The sequence below is a fragment of the Nicrophorus vespilloides genome, unplaced genomic scaffold, assembly GCF_001412225.1.
Source record: "Nicrophorus vespilloides isolate i.1.1-1 unplaced genomic scaffold, Nicve_v1.0, whole genome shotgun sequence".
NCBI classification, from domain to species: domain Eukaryota; kingdom Metazoa; phylum Arthropoda; class Insecta; order Coleoptera; family Silphidae; genus Nicrophorus; species Nicrophorus vespilloides.
Window position 1 is genome coordinate 18,669 of NW_017095468.1, and position 17,762 is coordinate 36,430.

The 17,762-nt window shown below is 35.2% G+C and overlaps 1 protein-coding gene across 1 annotated transcript; it reads right to left on the bottom strand.

Moving 5' to 3' along the window:
* Positions 1 to 370: 370 nt before the first annotated feature.
* On the bottom strand, positions 371 to 17,222 carry LOC108557084 (zinc finger protein ZIC 4). Its single transcript, XM_017913854.1, has 2 exons — positions 16,191 to 17,222; positions 371 to 880 (listed from the first exon to the last, which is right to left on the bottom strand). Exons 1-2 carry the CDS (start codon positions 16,996 to 16,998, stop codon positions 426 to 428), a joined length of 1,263 nt encoding a protein of 420 aa, XP_017769343.1. The 5' UTR covers positions 16,999 to 17,222; the 3' UTR covers positions 371 to 425.
* Between the last annotated feature and the right edge of the window lie 540 nt (positions 17,223 to 17,762).

The window sequence follows — 17,762 nt, forward strand, 5'->3', positions numbered from 1 at the left end:
ATTCCTTAGCTTTTTTTGCACTCGTTCATTAAATTATGTTTTGCTTTTTCAGCCTGAAAGCGCTTTTTTATATATATTATATATAGTACGTACGTATGTATATATATAATATGTATATATTTTTATGTACGAGTTTGTTTTTGCAAGCGGCGATTGCACAGTGGATTTCATTTCCGGAAGTGTAATAATTGAAGTGAGAAAGAAAAACAAATGACAGTAAGTAATCGTACGTTTAAGATGAAGACAAAAATAATTGGATATAAATTAAAAGCGTAAGAAAAATATACACAAATATACAAGAATATATATATAATATGTTTTATATATACTATATCACTTTGTCATAAAATGTTCTTTGTTCGTTTCGCGTTTGTTTTTATTTTTGGGGCGGGTGAGGGGTTTTGCTATGGTTGTAGCTATCATGATCAGTAGGCTGTGGCGGCGCCTCCGTGATGCAAGTGTCCGAAGGGGTTGAGTCCTGCGAGGGGATCAGAAGTTGGTGGCGTCGGTTGACAGGACATGTACCATTCGCTGATAGCAGTGGGTGGCGTCGCGATGCCGGCCGGCACCGACGTCGACGGTGGCCCCACCTGATGGGCGCCATTGACCTGGGGACTCGCCGCCACAGAGATGGATCCCGCCGACGACGAGTTGGACTCCTCGCCGTCGCTGTCGTAGTGTTGCGGTGATCGTCCCGAACATCCGTGGACTTTCATGTGCTTCCTCAACGAGGACGGATGGGTGTACGACTTGTCGCAGCCGGCCACGCGACAGTTGTACGGTTTATCGGACGTGTGCACGTGCGAATGCTTCTTTCTGTCACTGGAGTTGGCGAACCGTCGATCACAGCCTTCGTACTCGCACTTGAACGGTTTCTCACCTAAAAATAAGTAAAAGAAAAACATCAGTATACTGAGAATTAAACGTCATCAGATTGATAGTGACAATTGTACAATTGATGGTTCAATTTCACAGTTATCAAAAATTAAAGACTACCAACCATACTAGATGTTACAGAACAAGTATTTATAAAATTCCAACTACAATTATCATATTGTTAAAGTCGACAAAATCCGATTGTTTATTGTCTACGCGCTGCAGACGAATAAATAAACACATCGAGTAACGATGAAACCCAATATCATCTGTATTTATTTGTGTATCCCTTTTTTTTGTGTTGTTGTTCCTGCGTTCATTAATTGGAAACGTAATTCCGTTCCCTCAATTTATAGTAGGAATTGAGGCGGAGAGAGAAAGAAAGAGAATCCAACTCGGTGTATCATCGAAGATGCAAGATGCACACAGAAAAAACATACACAGGTACATGAAATCCGATACTCAAACGGCTACCACCATCAGCCAAAAACCGAGAAAGTAGCCGAACGTATTATATCGTCGTGGGGTTCGAGCTGTGTAATTGATACACGCACACTAACGGGGATCCAATGAATAAGAAAAACGTCCAGAGGAAGGAGGAAGAAAGAATGTTTCTCCGATTTCAAACAATAAAACGAAACAAACTCTCATCTCTTCTTTTCTTCAATTTTTACTTTTTTTTAAATATATTTTTTTATTTTTTGGATGCTTCGGCAAAACAATAACGATACGGCTCCGGTTTTCGTTTCCATGACAACTATGACACATTTCAAACGATTTACCTGACGTAGGTAGAGACCGATAGATGCCGATTGCCATGGCGATAAATTTGCATCGGACGTCGGTTCGCCCTTCATTTTTTTTCTCTTTCATTTCTTTCTTTTCTTTCTAACTTTTGTTTTGGTTTACACTCCCGCGCCTCGTTAATAGCCCACACGAAATGGCATTTTCCATGTTCCCATGACAATACATAATATTCCTAGCTTGTCCTTCGCATTGGTTTACGTAATAACATCGCAAAGTTTTTCCAATAGCGTAAAAAAATTTCAAAAATTATTAATTATTGATAAGATAAGATTGTGAAGAAAAATTTTCTATTTTTTACAATTAATTTTAATTATAGATTTCCAAGAAGTTTGCACTAATTTTTATACATTTTTTTTAATTAGCTTCAAGTTTTCAGAATTTAAAAATCAGAATTTCAATTATTTGCAAATTTTTGTATTCTCGAAGTTATATAACTTATTCAAATAATTTATTTGTTTAAATGATAAATAAATATAAAGCATTAATCAAATGAAAAATGTGAGTAGATATGATTTAATTAATTGAATGTAAAAAATTCCTTGTTTTTTTTTTGTTTGTTTCATTCTTTTGTTTCTGAGTGAGTGAAGCCATCCATTGTGATTACTTTTTGGGGTTCGGATCCAATTGCTTCTGATGCTAATCTAAAACGCTTGTTCTGAGGGGCGACGATTACGTTATCTCCCAAAGTGGGTCTTTAACTTTGCGCCTCAGCATCCTTATCTCCGAGAGACCAGAAGAAAAGAATGTTAAACAAGGTGTAATACTCGGGTTTTATGTACCAAAAGACCGTGTCCGAAATTACAACAAAAACCGAACAACGCACACAAAAAATCCGACTCCTTCCCATTATTCTTTTTTCGCATTTGGCTCTACATTTACGTTTCGACCTTCCACATTTATTTTTTCCCTCCTTCTCATTCTCTGATTCTTCTTCTTCGTCTGGATGAGACGAGAGCTTGAGAGGAGGCGGGCAATAAAACCGTCCGACATGTAAACATCCTCGTGACGTTTCTTCACTCCCCGTTTATTTTCATATTTCTATTTACCATCAAGCATCTACTTCTTCGTCCTTTCATGAGATTCTCCTCTACCTGACTGACGCCCGTCAATCCCGTCTCTGTCCTCAGTCATATCCTCTCGGGTTCAACAATTTTCTTACATTTCGTTTCAACTTTTTGTTTTCCATTTTGTTCTATTTTCCAATTCCTAACCTTTTCGGAAGGATAACGGAACGCGGCACGCTCGAACGATCGTTTTGTTTTATTCATCGGAATTCTGATGGCTTTGCGTGTGTGTACGCACGATAACAAACAAAAAAAATGCTCTGGCAGTTAATTACGAAACGAACGTTGTTCGTACAACACAACATACATCAAGAGCGAGAAGGTAACTAAAGTTAAGATTCAAAATTATTTGAAATTTTTAAAATATTTCTGTTTTCTTTCTTTTTAATGATTACCTTAAAAAAAATAAAGTTATGAAATTCATGACAAAATTATGTATTTTTAAAAATTAAATTTATAATGCAATATAAATAATAATAATTTTCCCTTTGGTTACAATTTTTTAATAACCTTTAGTGCAACAATAAATATATACAATAAAACCTTAATAGAATAATAATAATAAACCAATAAGTTAACTGCTACAAAGGACTATCTTTCTGTTCGGAAATGCAAGATATTTTCGAACTAAATTTGAATTTATAATTTGAAATTTGTCAATCTGAACCAAGAAATGTGTAATATTTTATCAATCGCAAGCCCGACAACCGAAAGACTGTCAGTGGAAATCCCACATTCGAAATCCCGACGTTTGAAATCCCGGCTGGCTCAAAATCCCGACGTTCGAAATCCCGACTATATCGAAATCCCGACAGTGTCTTTTATTATTATAAATTTATACAATAACATTTTTATGGTAGTCGGGATTTCGAACGTCGAGATTTCAATAGACGGCATTTGCTCGGGCTTGCGATATAGACCTATATTTTATACATACAATTATTTTATGATAGAATTTCTTCTAAAATAAACTGAGTAACTTTGTATATAAGCCATTTCTTTTTATGTTTGGATTATGTCAGTTTTTTATAATTTGAGTAATGATATTTAGAGTTAAGGTGTAGCAATAAAACTGATGATTAATCTAAAGGTATAATTTACTGTATTCGCTCGCAGCAAAAACAGCGCAGACTTATTTTTATGGCAATGCAAGATCGAAGATATCCGAAAGCGGAAAACAAATGCAGAATGGCCAATCGTAAGTCAGTGATGTACGGGGTGCGTCAAACGCCCACGTCCACTTTCCATAATTACATCAACAACAACAAAACAAATCTCATCATCATTATCTTGTGATGCTGCAATTCGCTTATCTCTTTTCATTCTCCTCCTTCACGTAATTGGCGTTGATGCTTGTCGTCGTTGTTCTCCTTCCTATTCTCGTTGTAATTTCCGGTAGTCCACGCGCACCGAGATCAACAGACGTGATCCACAACTTCAACTCCGTTTTTATTTTCATACGCAATTTGACGGTGAATTATGTAAATTCCGTCCGCCCACGCGCGCCGCATTCCTCCACCACAAATCTCGACCATCGATCTAACCAAAAAAAAATAAATGAAAACGGAATTTATACGCGCGTTCAACCTGGTCAAACTCATCCCGTATTTCGTTTTCGTTGTTGGTATTTGTTGTCGCTTTTTATTTATTTTGTTTTACATTTTTCTTCCCGCGCGGAAGGAGGACGCTTTATAGTTTTTTTCCGGTTTTCGATTGCAACGAGAAGGGTAATTTGATATATTGAGAACTCTTGCGGTTTCGGGGTTTTCTCTCTTTCTCTCTTGCTCTCCATTCAGTACCACCGTCGTTCGTTCGCACAATGAGCCACTTCATTATACACGCTCCTTCTCGTTCTTTATATCCGCTCCGTGTCCCGGAATAATGTTTTATTGTTTAAAGTTACCATTGTAGTGAATGGAAATGGAGCGAACTAAAAGAGAGAAAGAATGCGAGAGAGGACGGCAAGATTTTCGAAAACTATTATATATAGTTACATACGAAATGCGTAACACTGGCATCTGGGATTACGATGACTTAATCGGTTTAGTCTAGTTCTGGGAGGGGTGATGATACCTACCCTCACTCTACTAAATGCATGTAGGATATCAATGAGGAAGAGAGAGAGGAGATGAACGCAGCAAAGGGATGATACCTCCAATTCTCCACCCATTCGATGAGACAGATGTTCCACATTTCTGCCCTACGCACCTATCCGTGTACATCCCTTTAATTCCCTAATAGAGCCATCTTTGATAATAAATATTTATCACGCATTGTCCGTGTTTGTAAACACACGAGACGTGTTTATAAAGAGAAGAGAAAAAAATCGTTATAAACTTTAAATTTTTTGATAGCCAGGTGCACTCATCCCGTTCCAAAAGAAAGAGGATTATATAACCTTACTATCTCCATAAACGTCACTGTCAATGCTCGGTTGTCATTGAATTACATAACTACTTTTCGCGTTGCTTATCACGTTACCAACTGTCACAATTGAGCCATCATTTTATCAAAGTACCAACTTAATTGTGTAATACGATGCTAATTGATATAATATCAGATGAAAATGGAATTACAATTGCTACGATGATGAAAAAGTTTTAAAATTTGTTATTACAATTATTCTGTCACCAATATAATTCTTATTACCAACATCAATAATTGAAATGGAATGCCAAATTAATTTCAGACTAATGTCATGTATGCTTTCAGATAATATAATGAATTTAAATACAAAAACATCTTGACGAAACTTGTCGTTATTTTATCAATTAATTTATGTTATGTAATTTTCATTTATATATTGTCACATGCTTATATATGCATCAGTATGAATATAACCTACTATCTCTTAACGTATATATCTCTTTGATTCGTTAATAATTTTGTTGTTTAGTACTTGAGTATACTTTTATTTGTGTATACACGTGTATGAGAACAATATGTATAACCTCACTGAATAAGCGTCAAACGTTTAATGAATCGTCAAATATTCTTGAGAATTAGTTTGGAAACTTTAATTATTTTGTGATTAAGAAATGTTTCTTGTGTGTTAACTGCAGAAGTATAGGTTTGTTTATTTATTCAGTTCGTCGGTTCGCTTTCATCTCTCCGAAATTCCCATTCACGCTTCGCCTCCGTTTTTGTGCCTTCTCTCTTGAGTTTCTGAAGGAGAAAAGTGTGGAAAAGGGCCTCTCGAGTAAAGAAGGCACTCCGCTTTCTGGTGGAGTGCGCTTACGGACAACAACAACGAACAACAAACAACAAGGGTAACAGAAGTAACAGCAGCATCATCGACAACAACGAGTGCGGTCTGCGGTGAATGCAGGCGTTTTATTTCCGCCGCCGAAAGTCCGCATAATGAGGGTGGTTTATTCAGATTACTTTGCGGAATGGAAGAAAGCGTTTTTATTTACCTGAAAACACACTCAAATCTGCTACTCATGAGGTAGCAGCACAAGGAGGAGATTATCCCGCTGCCGGGGATTTGTCTCCCTTTACATCTTTTCTTACACTCTTCCGACGGCTTTTCCGCTCTTCACACGTTTCTTTCTAAATACGACAAAAAGAAGGCGAGAAAGAGATGAATGAAAAATTAAGAGAACCGTAACCAATTCGTAATTCCGCATTTCCTCAACGCGCAAAACCTAATACCAAAACAAACTCGTATCTAATGATATCCATCATCCATCACTTCAAACCAAGTTCAACAACTTATAATTTCAGCACAACAAATATCAAAGTCTACTGTTACAAATTAAGAGTGTTTACTGTGCAAACAAGATTATATTTCATTATATGCATGTTAAAATTCAAAATATACCATAAAATCATTTTTAAGAATATATATTAGTAAAAATCCTTTCGTAATAGATAATAGGAATAAATTAGTTGAATAAAAGAGCACTTATTTGTTACTGCGAATTATTGATTGCTATAGAAACAAAAAGCATAGGATATTTGAGTAATTATTCTTCGTGGCGTCGAGTGTTTTGTTTTTGCTTTTTTCTACTTGTTTTTTTAAATTTTTTCTTCAGAGGGGTGAGTGTTCATTTGTGTTTGGTGAGCTGTCCGTCCGTCAGTTTGTCAGTCAGTCAGTTAGTCAGTCAATCAGGGATTGTTTGGAGAAGAAGAAACCTGACACCAGAACAACAATGTTATTATTATCACAAGTGACTGGCCTCGAAAGATATCCCCGTTCAATTTACGATTCAATCAGACTCAGGAAGCAACTTCTTCCTTTTGCAAATGTGAGAAATCCACAAGAATAAACAAAATTTGTTTATTCCATTTCCGGACTACTTTTTATCCGGAAGGAACAAAAAATAATAAAATAAAACGAAGAGTAGAAAATGAAGAGACACATTTTGACTGTGTTGTGTGTGCGTTTTGTTGCGAAGGGGTCGAATCGATCCGTTGCCGGGCGAAGCGAGGGATGGTGCGGTGCATGTCTCCGACACCGGCCAAAATGGCGGCGACGTCGGCGGCGGTGGTGGCGGCAACCCCACGTACATAATCCACTCTCTGTCTCGTTCCAACACACGCACTTTCCCTATGTGTCTTCGCGTTCCAAGGGAAGAGCACATAGGCTGTACATAAGGGGGGTTGCCGGATAAGGAGGGAAGATCCGGACCGGGCTTGAAAACGAGAAGGATGCGCGATCCGAGGGGATGAACGAAAGCGCGTTTGCTGCTGTCGCCGAAGAGGGAAAATAAACACACATACACACACAAAAAACTAAATTCAGGAGGGCTTCGAGGGGTTGGAAAAGCAGATGGATTCGACTGTTACGATTGTTATTACGTAATGCTTAAAATGGTGGTGAGAGATGAAAACACAGTGATACACATATGAAACAAAGAAAAAAACACAATAGACAAGTGAGCAGAAACAAAATTATAAACGTTGTTCAAATGTCTGACTACAACAACAAAAAACGATGTAAAATTATAAACGTTAATCAAATGGTTATAAACATGTGATCAACAAAAGACTAAACAAAATAGACCAACTTGATTAAAAAATTGAAATATTCGCAAAATGTATTGGATAATATAATACTGCAGCAAATTATGCGTTTCTATAGAAACATCAATAATGGAGTTATTTCAATGGAATAATTCGTGATATCGCTATTAAAAAATGTAATGCAATTGGATTGAAAATTGCTCTTTCGGTTCAATATATAAAATAAATTGTAATGCTTATTTTTTTTTCGGTTCAAGTAATGCATTTAAATGTTTGTTATGTAAATGGTATGTAATTATTTCAATTATCGTACAACGATTAGATACTAGCAAGGAATTCGTGACATGAATATTGCAACAATTTATGTAATTGTATTACGGATAAAGACAAAAAAAACCTTGATAAAAATAACGAAAGAATTCGATTAAACGAATCCATTGTCCGACAAAACTTTGCGTTCATTCAATTTGTAAAGCAAGTCATCATTATTGCATTTATTATTTTGCAATAACGTATATGTATATATTTAGTAAAAGTTTAAAACTATTTTCTCTATCTAATTGAATCTCATACACATCTATAAATATTTGTTTAAAAATTAACTATTTTTATTACCATGGTAACAATTGCTGCTTCTTCTAATCAAAATATTAACTACGTTACCTTAGAAACGATATGTTGTTTTTTTAAATTTCAATATGGCTTTTGCGGAAGCACGGTTTGATTTAGGTTTATTATTTCTTTTCTCTGTTTTTCTGTTATTGTCGGTGGTAGAAAAAATAAATTAAATTCGTATAATAAAAATTGGGTGATATAACAGGAGGAGACGGCAGCAGCAGCAGCTCGAAGGGCTTTATATAATGAAATGACAAATGACTATCGGGACGTTTGGAATATAATGGAAGACGTATGGGAATAAATGAGGCTGGAACTGCTCTCATCTCTCTCTCACACACACACTATTGTATATACGTATAAATATATGTACAAGGTCTGTTCTGTTTGGGCATTGTGAAGAGGCCCTCTTCCATCCGCACACGTCATTTCCATGCTTTACGTAAATATTTGTGCTTTCAACATAAATAAACAAACAAACATGCGAATAATATAACTTGCGTTATAAGTTATATTATTAGCATGTGCCCTAAAGTGAGAACGGAGGCATCGAATCGATCGCATCTATCAATTCCTGTGCCCATGGCAACTGTCATCACAATTAAGAGCAGCAGGTTTCCATGGTAACTCCGAAAACGCTTCAATTATTTATCACGACGTGCAGAAAATCGCGACAACGATGGCAATACAAAAAAGCGCAAAATAATTGACTCACAGATATGTTGGCAGCATCGAAATGAATGTATAAGGAAACCGTCTGAGAGACTGTGCGCTGGTGGAAAAAAGCGGTGTGCTGAAAATGCGCGGCTCGCTGAAAAATAATGCGGAGAAAAACGCGTTCCAAAAACGGGGCGACACAAGAGATAATAAAATTCTTAGCCACTCTTCCATTTCCACTTCTTCGTGAGAGATTCTATTTTTTGTTTTTTTTTTTGTTTCGCCGGATGAGACGGGAAATTGCGAAGACGCGTTTGCCAACTTGGCGACGAAATCGATGGTGACAACGCCAGACGCAATCGAATTAATGTGGATTGTTGCCATAGTTTCAGTAAATTCGAACTACAATCAACAAAATCTTTCATGTTTTATTACAAAATATTGTTTATTTTAATCATATTGTATTGTAATAATTTAATAAAGTGTGTGTAATTATCTTTAATACTTCGATAGAAAAAACATAAACTTACTTAGTTATAATCTTAGACATTTAAATTTTAGTAAGATTATTATGGTAAGTAAACATTATAATAATTTAACAAACGTAAAAAAAGAATAGTCTGAATAGTAACATGGACTTAGACTTAGCTAAGCTTAGTAATCTTTACTAATATTTTCGTCTTAGCATAATTTTACTATTGTAAGAAGATAATGTATTTTAACAATAATTCGTAAAAAATAAAATTCAAGTAAGTCTTATTTAGTTATGCAATCTTACATAATTGAAGTGTAATGATTAGTAATCAAATACTAAGAAATGAATGTTAATATCATTTTATTGTTGTAATAAAAAAAACTGTATAATAGCAATAATTGATCAATCATGAAATTTGAATAAGTATAAGTCATATGAACTTACATAATTGTATCCTAACTAATATATTTTTTATTGATAAAAAAACACTATATTTCTTTAAATTTCAACTAATGTGAAGACAATGATTTTTAACTAATTTAATATTGATTTATTTTATACGAAAATTTATGTAATCAATTTGTTGTTGGAAGTAGGAATATTTTGAAATGAAGTAGTGTTCTGTGCGAAAGGTGGATGATGATTCCATTGAATGTGGGGGTATAATAGAAATCGGATTTGAATGGTGAAGTGGCTCGGGGAGTTTCGAAATATCAACTATTTACGAATGGAAAGGAGAATGGCAATTTTCTAAGTGATAAATTACGTTCGCTCTTTGTGCGAAAAGAACGTGCACTTCGGTTTGCGGATTCCAAACGGGGGTTGAGGGTGAGGCTAGACAAACCAAACTCCCCTATTTTCCCGTTCGCAGCTCCGCAAAGCAATGACAATTTAATGCGAGAGAGAGAGACCGGGGTCATCGGAAACCGCGATGTTTTCAAAACATCTTCGTTTGCGTGAAAAATCGCCACAAAGGCAAACAAAAAAAACGTGGAAAAATAGAGAGGAGACCTTTCGTACTCGTATTCATTCTTCTTCGACGATTTCCCCTTGAAAATCCGCCACCATTTATCACCCAAACACGGAACAATGACCCGATGCCACCTTTTGTAGAAATAATTTATGAAAAAAAAAATAATTGAAAGAAGAGGGAATGCTTACTATCTTTTTCATTTTTACTTCCCTCCAAATTTTCAATTTTTTCCTGTCTCTCTCGAATCTATCGGAATTGATTTATGCTCGTCCAATAAATCTTTCACGGTTTGAAAGTCTCAATTAGGCCGAGCCCTTAATCCTTTCTATATTTTTTTTCTTCGAGTTTCTAAGATCCCAGAGAGGGCGTATTTATTTTTTTCTGGGGTGGAAAGAAAGCAATTTAAACTCTTAATCCCGTGTAAATAAAATTTGGATCTGATCTCGTTTATTCGAGACGCGCACGTCCTCCTCCTCCTCTTTTTCCTCTTCATTCCTCCTAAGCCAACGATTTATGGCCTTTCATTTTGTCTCCACTAATCGCCGCTACTTATTTCCACCTTGTTCAACCCTTAATCTCCGAAAGCAAACGGTTGCGACAAATAAAAATCGGATCATTAATCTTCCTCCAGATAAATACGGATTTGCTTCGGGAAATAATAAACAGATGTTTGCTTCAGACCGAAAAAAAGAACGGATTTTGATTTGACGTTTAAAACGTCAAAACATTTCAATCCGCTGCACTGATTCATCGCAAAACAAATAAACATTCGAAATTTGACATACATTGTTTTATTTTTAAATGACATTTGAAACTATAAACTTATTTTTATTATTACTTGTATTTATATAAATTCGAATATATTTAAATAAACTCTCAGCAAATAATTTGTAACAAAATGTTTAGATGATAGTCAAATTGATACTTACAAAATTGATTTATATATTCTATATAGATCAAATAAAGGAACCAGTTTATTTAGTTCGAATTTGCGGATAATTGAATGTGTATTTGTGTAAATGCGTTCTCCCTCCGCAATGTTTTGACGGATGCGGATGACACGACGCATAATTGGGTCGCAATCATCGTCGAGTTTCCCCCTCGACCTCATCATCATCAACATCTTCGTTGTCCTCGCACACGGATAATGCGAGTATTTACGTCCGAGGGTTACGCAGATTTTCATTAATATTTACGATTGGCCTCGGGAGGGCCCTTTTCGCGTCGCCCCTTGCCCTCTCCCTTATCGATGGAACAAGGCGACAAGAAGGGGACGCAATGTTGCCGTTGAAAATCACCTCTAATCGACTACTCCCATTGTGCACACAACACCAAACAACCGCCGTCGCAAATACGCGATAAAAAACTGATCATCAACATCATCAAATTACATCAACTAGAATCTAAAATTTGACATTTAATAAACGTCATTAACGTTTAATTTGACATTTAATAAACGTCATTAACGTTTAATTTGACATTTAATAAACGTCATTAACGTTTAATTTGACAGTTTTAAACGTCATGAACGAATGGAATTTTATCTCATGGTATAACAATACCCACTTTCAATTCAGTATTGAAAAATTAATAAACGTCATTTTTATATTAACATTTAATTTGAACGAATTAAAAGGATTTAATTTAAAAAAATCGATAAGTAAATTTTAAAACTAATTGTAATAATAATTAAGGTAATTGAATGAATTGAATATCAATAACCTAAAAACAATATATTTGTGATGGTAATTTGGTATCGAGTTATAATCTTGATTGCATTAACGAATTTTTAGTATTTGACAAACTGATATTCATTTTGATGTAAATTAAATGTCAAACGAACGGTGATAGATAAACGTTTAATTTGACAGTTTGAAAGGTCATCGGTAAAGGGAACGTGATCCCGTTTTCTAGGGGATTCGGTACGAAAAAAAGAGAGGATCAAGATAAACGAGCAATTACGATCGATTTAATTAATGATTTAATCCGAAGCGAAATGAGAATCTAGGTTGGGCGAGAGACATTGCAGCTATTTGCGCTCCGCTTAGGAAAACTAAAGCAGGTTGGACTGTCAAAGAAATAAAAAAATAATTAAATTCGTTTAGTTTGTTATGTCTGCTCTCTCTTTAGACGTTCTGTTTGTGCCGTGGATAACGAATGAAGAAGAAAATAAAGGAGTAGAAGATGGCAATAAAACGGTGAAATATGAAGTCCTTTAAAAATAACTCTCTGTTTGTTTGGGAAGGAATTGAAACTTGTGTATACATATATATACTGGGGTTCGTGCGGGCGCGCATTGTTCGAGCGAGGCATCATCATCATCCTCTGCGCGATTTTTTCTCTCTCCTCGAAAAACTTTTTTTTCTTCTACTTCAGCTGATGTTTGTTTTTCGTTTCTTCGTCTTTCTTTCTGTGTGTCTTGTTTCGTTTTTTGCGTGGCCGTAAAATTTATACGAGGCGTCCTCACATAATATAGAATATATTTGATATCAACTTTACGATCTGCCGGCAGTAAATCTCGAAACAGCTCCTTTATATTTCCAAACAGAGAAAAACCGAAACAAAACCGCATCCTTTTCTCTGTTTCTCTTTCTTATTTATTTATTTCTTGTTCTCTCGTCTTCCGAAGAAGGTAAAGTTATTTTGTTGGCGCGCGCGAGAGAACGAACGAAAGACTGCACTTTTCCTGGAGCCATTCGATTCGGTTTTCTAGCTTCTGAATTTTCTTCCTTTTCCTTTTTTTTTGTTCTTCTTTTACTTAGAGGATTCGATCTGCGATGGAGATCGATTTATGGGCCGTTTAGGGCCTTTGTCTTAATGGGTTTGGGCTACCGGGGCCGGCGGCCTAATTGCGATGGGTCCGCCCATCCTCTCCTCAAATTATATTTATACCTATGCACACACTCACTCACTCAACAGAAGAAGCTTATTATTTCAGTACGGAACGCCCCGAGATTCAAAACAATTAATTCGTTACGAAACGGATGATGGTAGGTGGTGAAAAAATGGCCCCGGAAGGGAGGAATGAAACAGTGAAACCTTTTTAATATTTGATCTACGGCCCACCCATACACATCTTCTCTGCATTCAATCATCATCCTACCATCTCCTAAAAACGCTCTATTCAAAATACGGAATTCTCAAGTACCAATTCCATCTCTAATAACACGATAGCATTTTTCAAACTGTCACTTTGACAGTTACAATTTCCGTGTCGTACCAATAGTAATCACGTAAGTCAAATTTAAAAAAACATGCTTCTAAATTATAACATTCAATATTTCTTAATACTGAAAATCCGACAAAAATGTCACTTTAACATTACGTTTTGCTATAGAAATCATGTAGCATAAAATTATAAAATCACATTTTTTTTCAATTACTTAAAATTTTCACAAAATAACCAATATTAATCTGATATGTAACTTTGACGTAAAAAATATAATCGACGATAAAGAAATTAGTTCAAAAACATCAAATTTCTCAGTTATTTAAAATCTTCCCAAAATGACATACATAAATGATACTTTGGGAGTTAATATTTGCGATAGAAATCATGGAGCCAACATAAAAATATTAATTCAAAAATCAACTTGTTAACGTCTATATTTCATTTCATATTATATTATTAAATAAAAAAAAAATTGACAGTGCATTTTGACAGTGCTAGTGTTAAAATAAAATCGTATGGCTTATATTTATTAAGAATCAAAAATGAAAGATTTCAAGCGTTCCGACGGCAAACGTTTTCTTCCATCAATTTTATTTGAATCTCACAACACTTGCGTTTAGTCACTATGCTTTAGTACTATATAAACATAGTTACGTCCTTATTGAAATAACTCATTAATTAAGTTTATTAATGTTTAACTATTCACTAGATAAATTAATTATATCAAAATTTGTCATTGAATACACAAACGTAATTTATAATGTGGAAAAATATACAATGGATTTGATAAATATATCTCGAAGTAATTTCGGAATAGTTTTTAACGACGTCGGTCGGCATTGTGCGTGATGGAAAAGGTGGAAAAAATCATTCCTCATCCGAACGATTCTGGACAGTTTTCGGAAAGTCGCAATATAACTTCTTTTTTTTTCTTTCTTTCTCTTATTCTTGACTTTTGCTGTTGTTCATCGCCTTCAACGTGTTCAGGTAAAAATTTCTAAGAAGCGTAATAACTATTCAAGAATCATCCGAAGAACTTTTGATTCTGTGGTTAATGCTCATTTTTCCGTGCATGCATAAAATACCGCATTTTTACTGCATGCAATAATCCAAATCACTTATTTGCGAATAAATCGTGTATATATTCTAGATTAGTATAATTGATTTTCAAAAATTTTAAATCTCACTTTTTCAAAAAAAAAGAAGATCGTATTTACTATGTGTTGTAAATTATAGGATTAAAATTATTGCATTGTAATGGTTTTAATCCTATAATTTACAAAACAATAAAATATATAGATTTAACAGAATTAACATTTCTATTTTCGTTCAGTGTATTTAAAAAAAAAATAAAATATTTAGATTGAATTGTAAATTTACGTTTAAAAATATCATATTTCAATAAAAACAGAAAAATAAATACTAGATATAATTATATTTTTTATTTGCTTAAATAATTTTGTTAAAAAATATGTAGTTTTGAATAAAAAGTGTTAAATGTCTTGAAAATGTTTACTTGATTTTGCTTTTAAAATTTTATTGAAGATAAAATCGATTTGAAAAAAAAATCTTTATCCTCGTTTAACAGAATGAAATATCACTAGTTTACTATTTTATTTTAAAGTGAATACACGTTTAATATTAATATTTTCTTAAATAAGTAAAATGTTTATCAACTTAATTTGATAATAACTCTTGTAATTTATTTGATTCGCAAATGTAAACTTTGATAAGAATTTAATTAAATGAAATTCGAAAGATGAAGTTTGAAGTCACCTATTGAAACTAAATCATTCGAAATTAATTAACTTAAATAATAATTTACATATATTTAATTGAATACATGTATAAAATTAAATTTATGGTTTCTATTTTAAAATGGTAAGATTTTTTTTAATTTTATAGCATTTTGTAAATATTTTAAAGTTATTTTTTCAAATTTGATATTTTATGTTTGATTGGTAAAGATGAGTGAAGATAGATTTTTTATACAACTTACGTAATTTTGATATTTCCTATTTCTTTTTCGAAGAAATTTTATTATTTTATTTTGGCATTATGTAAATATGAGATTTTTATTTCTTATTACAATTTAGTTAGTACAAATATTGCCTTTTCGTCGTTTTTTTTTTTCAAGTCGATTTTAATTTATCGATATTTTTGTGTCTTGTAAATATTTCTGGTCAGATTTGAGCGGTTTATATCTTACTTTCAATTTTGTTGTTACAAGTTTTCTATTGCGTTTCGTTTAAAATAAACCGTGATTTTAAAATGTAAGTAATGTTATTTTTCTATTGATCAATCTTATACGTTTTTGTTTTGGACTTATGATTAAATGTAATATTTTTATATTTGTGAATTTATCTCTGGTGAGACTTTTAGCTCTTTACTTCAGATTTTTGATTTTGTTCTTATAAGTTTGATATTGCGTTTCTCTTGAAATAATTCGTGAAAAACAATCAAATTTGAGATGTTGTTTAATCTAATAGGATTTTGTAGTTCGGATATGAAATTGTTTGATTCGCGATGTTAAAGTTTTGTTTAAAAGTTGTAATATGTATGAGAATTTGAGTTGAAACTTACCGGTATGCGTTCGTTTGTGTATTTTGAGGTTCTCGCTTCTGGCAAAGACTTTTCCGCATCCTGGGAACGGGCAGGGAAAGGGTTTTTCGCCCGTGTGGACGCGGATGTGGTTGACGAGTTTGTACTTGGCCTTGAAGGGGCGGCCGTTCCTGGAGCAATTCTGCCAGAAGCAGGCGTGCGTCGTGCACTCTGGCCCGCCGACGTGTTCGACGGTCAGATGGGTGACGATCTCGTGCATGCTGGTGAAATGTTTGCCGCATGTCTTCCGCGGAGGCGGTTGCTCTGGGTCGACCCAGAGACACTGCATCTCCTGCTTGATGGGTTGCCGCATGTACCTGAAGAAGGCACCATGAACGTTACTTGGATGATGCGGCATCGGCATGTGTGCGTTCAAGTATTGGGGGTGACTGGGCTGGGTGTGGTAGGCGGCTGCGGCTGCTGCTGCGTGGTGATCGCTCCTTGAGTAAAGCATCTGGTGGTGAGGGGCGGAGAGGTGCTGATGGTGAGGAGCGATGTCACCGTGATGATGATGGAAAAGCACCGGGTCCGTGGGTGCCGTCTGCGCCGTCGGGAACCCATCGTGATCCCTTCGCAGGAGGAAATCGCGCGCCGCGTATCCAGCGTGCGGATGGTTCAGGTGACCCATGTGGCCGTAGTTGGTCTGGAAGTGGTGATTTTGGCCAGCGTCGGAAGCGGCTACAGCCGAATTCTGCAGCGCCTCCTGGGGGCCCGGACTCATCTTCAGGCCATAAGAGCTCAGATGATGATGGTGATGACCACCATCCAAGAACGCCGCGTTCATCATCATTCAACCGACAACCTCACCTACGTCAACATAAGAAGGAAGAACTGGCACACTCTCACCAAAAAAAAATCACAAGAACTCCGAACCGGAAAATCAATTGGATTTTAATTATTAGTTTAATCACGACGCGAATTTGAGAAACGTAAACTTTCGTACAAATCGGAAAATATGTGTGTTTGCGTTATGCATGTATCGTTATGAGTCCATTTAGCAGCATAACCTTTTCGAGCGAGTATCACAGCTTGACTGAGCTGTTGTCGAGCGGTCCATGTCGGGGTTCGGGCGCGCCGCTTTCCTCCTATTGGTCGCCAGGTCGGACCCCCGCCATTGGCCCGCTGAGCTCGCGGCCGCCCGCCGTTGGCTCACACTGCGCCAATCGCCGCAGGGGGTGTTTACTAATCTCTCTCCCACTTGTTGATATCGCGCGCGCTCTCCTTACTAACAACAACAACTAAACAACAACAAACTCGATCACATTTTGATACTAAGCATATTTTCACAATATTGCAATCACTTATTATTTATAGGAAGTACAATATTTCTATTTTCCTGTTGTTTGTTACTATTTTCTATAATAATATAACGTTTCTTGCAACAGTAGTACGAAATAAGAACTTCAATTATTAAAAAATATCTTCAGGTTTTCACTCGAAATATGTTCCATTATTTAATATAAAAATTACTGACAATTAATTCATTTAAAGCATAATTTTATATTTATTTGTAATTAATTTATTATAACATGTATAAGAAATGTGTTTTTTATA